Source organism: Aphis gossypii, chromosome 1, assembly GCF_020184175.1.
Source record: "Aphis gossypii isolate Hap1 chromosome 1, ASM2018417v2, whole genome shotgun sequence".
Classification (NCBI taxonomy): Eukaryota; Metazoa; Arthropoda; class Insecta; order Hemiptera; family Aphididae; genus Aphis; species Aphis gossypii.
Genome location: NC_065530.1, coordinates 58,157,995 through 58,161,020, shown reverse-complemented (window position 1 = coordinate 58,161,020; position 3,026 = coordinate 58,157,995). Strand labels below are relative to the sequence as shown.

The 3,026-nt window shown below is 31.6% G+C and overlaps 1 protein-coding gene across 1 annotated transcript; it reads left to right on the top strand.

Annotated features, from left to right (window-relative positions):
* Positions 1-341: 341 nt before the first annotated feature.
* Positions 342-1,364, top strand: LOC126552355 (uncharacterized). The gene has a single exon (XM_050207069.1). The coding sequence runs from the start codon at positions 342-344 to the stop codon at positions 1,362-1,364; it is 1,023 nt and encodes a 340-aa protein (XP_050063026.1).
* The last annotated feature ends 1,662 nt before the right edge of the window (positions 1,365-3,026 follow it).

Sequence of the window (3,026 nt, the reverse complement as noted above, 5' to 3'; positions counted from 1 at the left end):
ATGAGATAATATACGTCATTGATTTGTTAGTTTATTAAATTATATATAAATAATATGATACTGGAAAAATTTTTTTCTTAAGTGCTCCTGCAGGAACAGGAAAAACTTTTCTTATAAACTTGCTTTTGACAAAAGTAAGGAGCAATCGTAGTATTGCTTTGGCTGTTGCATCTTCTGGCATTGCTGCTACGCTTTTGGAGGGGGGGAGAACGGCCCACTCAGCATTCAAACTTCCTATCGATCTCATTAACATAGAAACGCCAATGTGTAATATACCAAAACAAAGTAATATAGCCAAAATGCTTCGCGATTGTAAGTTTATTGTTTGGGATGAAAGCACTATGGCGCATAAAAGATGTTTTGAGGCACTTGATAGATCTCTTAAAGATATAAGAAATAAAAATGAAGTGATGGGAGGAGCAACTGTTCTTTTAACTGGAGACTTTAGGCAAACTCTACCAGTTATACCAAGAGGAAGTCGAGCAGATGAAGTTAAGGCTTGCATAAAAGCTTCTTATTTATGGCCGTTAATAGAACAACTTTCTCTCAAAAAGAATATGAGGGTCCACCTGGGAGGTGATGTCACAGCTGGAAAATTCTCTGAACTTCTACTCAAAATAGGAAATGGAGATTTTCCCGAGTTAGATGGGAAGTTGGTTATCACTAAGGATTTAGGTTTAGTAGTGACAACACTACAAGAACTTATAGTTCAAATTTATCCTGATATTGCCGATATAAAAAACAAATCGATGGATTGGTTATGTGAGCGCGCTATTTTGACCCCTAAAAATGACAGGGCAGCTGTGATTAATGAAATTATTCTTAAATCATTAAAGGGAACAGAAATGGAGTATAAGTCTATAGACATGGTACTGAAGACAGATGACGCAGTTCACTATCCTGTGGAGTTCCTCAACGCACTTAATCCCCCTGGCTTTCCAGCACATGAGTTAGTCCTTAAAGTAGGAGCTCCAATTATGCTGTTGCGAAATCTCCACCCACCCAAACTCTGCAATGGTAATCGACTGTGCGTGAAAGCACTCCAAAACAATGTAATTGCGGCAACAATAATTACAGGTTGTGCTCAAGGAGAATCAACGTTTATACCACGTATACCACTTTTATCATCAAACTATCCATTCGAATTTAAAAGACTGCAGTTTCCTATCAAGGTATCTTTTGCAATGACTATAAATAAGTCGCAAGGGCAGTCGTTGAAAATAGCAGGGATTGACTTGAGTGATGACTGCTTTACACATGGGCAATTTTATGTGGCATGCTCCAGAGTTAGTTCCCCTACAAGCTTAGTCATTCTTGCCCCAAACAGAAGAACAACCAATGTAGTTTATAAGGAGGTGCTATAATAATAATAAAAAAATAATAACAATATTCAAATCCTATAAATAAAATAAACTAAATAATTAATAAAGTTATTAAATTGTTTTTATTTGAATCTAATAGTGCTATAACAATTAACACACACACACACACACACACACACACACACACACACACACACACACACACACACACACACACACACACACACACAAACAATTAAATTGTGAATTCGACGTAATATTAGCACTATCAATAAGATTAAATTAAAAATTAACACACGGCATACGAAAATGCAAAAAAAGAAAGTAACACACGGGCAATATTTAGTTATCCTGCAATGTATATTATCACGAATATTTAGTTATCCCGCAATATATATTATCACGAATATTAAGTTATCCCGCAATATATATTATCATGAATATTTAGTTATCCCGCAATGAATATTATCCCGCAATATATATTATCACGAATATTTAGTTATCCCGCAATATATATTATCACAAATATTAAGTTATCCCGCAATGTATATTATCACGAATATTTAGTTATCCCGCAATATATATTATCACGAATATTTAGTTATCCCGCAATATATATTATCACGAATATTTAGTTATCCCGCAATATATATTATCACGAATATTAAATTATCCCGCAATGTATATTATCACGAATATTTAGTTATCCCGCAATGAATATTATCCCGCAATATATATTATCACGAATATTAATATCCCGTTATAGCGGGATACATAAATGTTCGTGATAATATATATTTCGGGATAACTAAATATATATTGCGGATAAACAACTATACGGGTTACTCTTAAAAATCCGTGAAAAAGTTTCCAACTCGAGACATCTCTTTCATATTATTTTTTTATGATAGGACACACAGAACAATTTCATAATATATAACATGGCATCCTAACCTGACTCTTCATGATAATATGTATTCCGGGATACCTAAATGTTCGTGATAATATATTTTGCGAAATAACTAAATATTCGTGATAATATATATTGCGGGATAACTTAATATTCGTGATAATATACATTGCGGGATAACTAATATAAGGGAGGGAAGGATTGTATAATATATATTATATTATATTATTATACCTAACTAATGTATGGATCATTGAAAAATAATGTGAACTGAAAATAACACCCTATACAACATAATATAATAATAATATAATATAGATAGGTACCTTGTTGTATGAACACCGCACACCATACATAATATAAATTCCAAATATTATATAATAATATTCCCATACATTTAAGTATAAGTTATTTAAAAAAAAATTAAATTTCAACGCAACAATCAATATTAGTCGTATTTAAAATATGGTTCCAAGGTTGAGGTTGAAAATTTGTCAGATTTTCGAAATTTCGTTCAATTGGATGATTCTTTAAGTAGGTTTTTAAGTATTGTTATTATTAAATCGTATATTTTTTTCGATGTAAGTTTAGTTATAACTTATTTTCATAATTAAATTGTATATAATATGATTTATTATTGGACGAATTTGACATTTTATATGGATCATAAACATAATTTGACTACCATATTGGTTCCTGTAATTATTGAATTTTTCCGTGTCAGTTGATCTACTCGTAATTTTGGTCAAAAAATAAAAATAAACTGTTTTCTTCGTAGTTTATCATTTACATTG

Coding starts and splice junctions, on each gene's coding strand:
- LOC126552355 (XM_050207069.1), top strand. CDS start 342: ATGGCGCATAAAAGATGTTTTGAGGCACTTGATAGATCTCTTAAAGAT.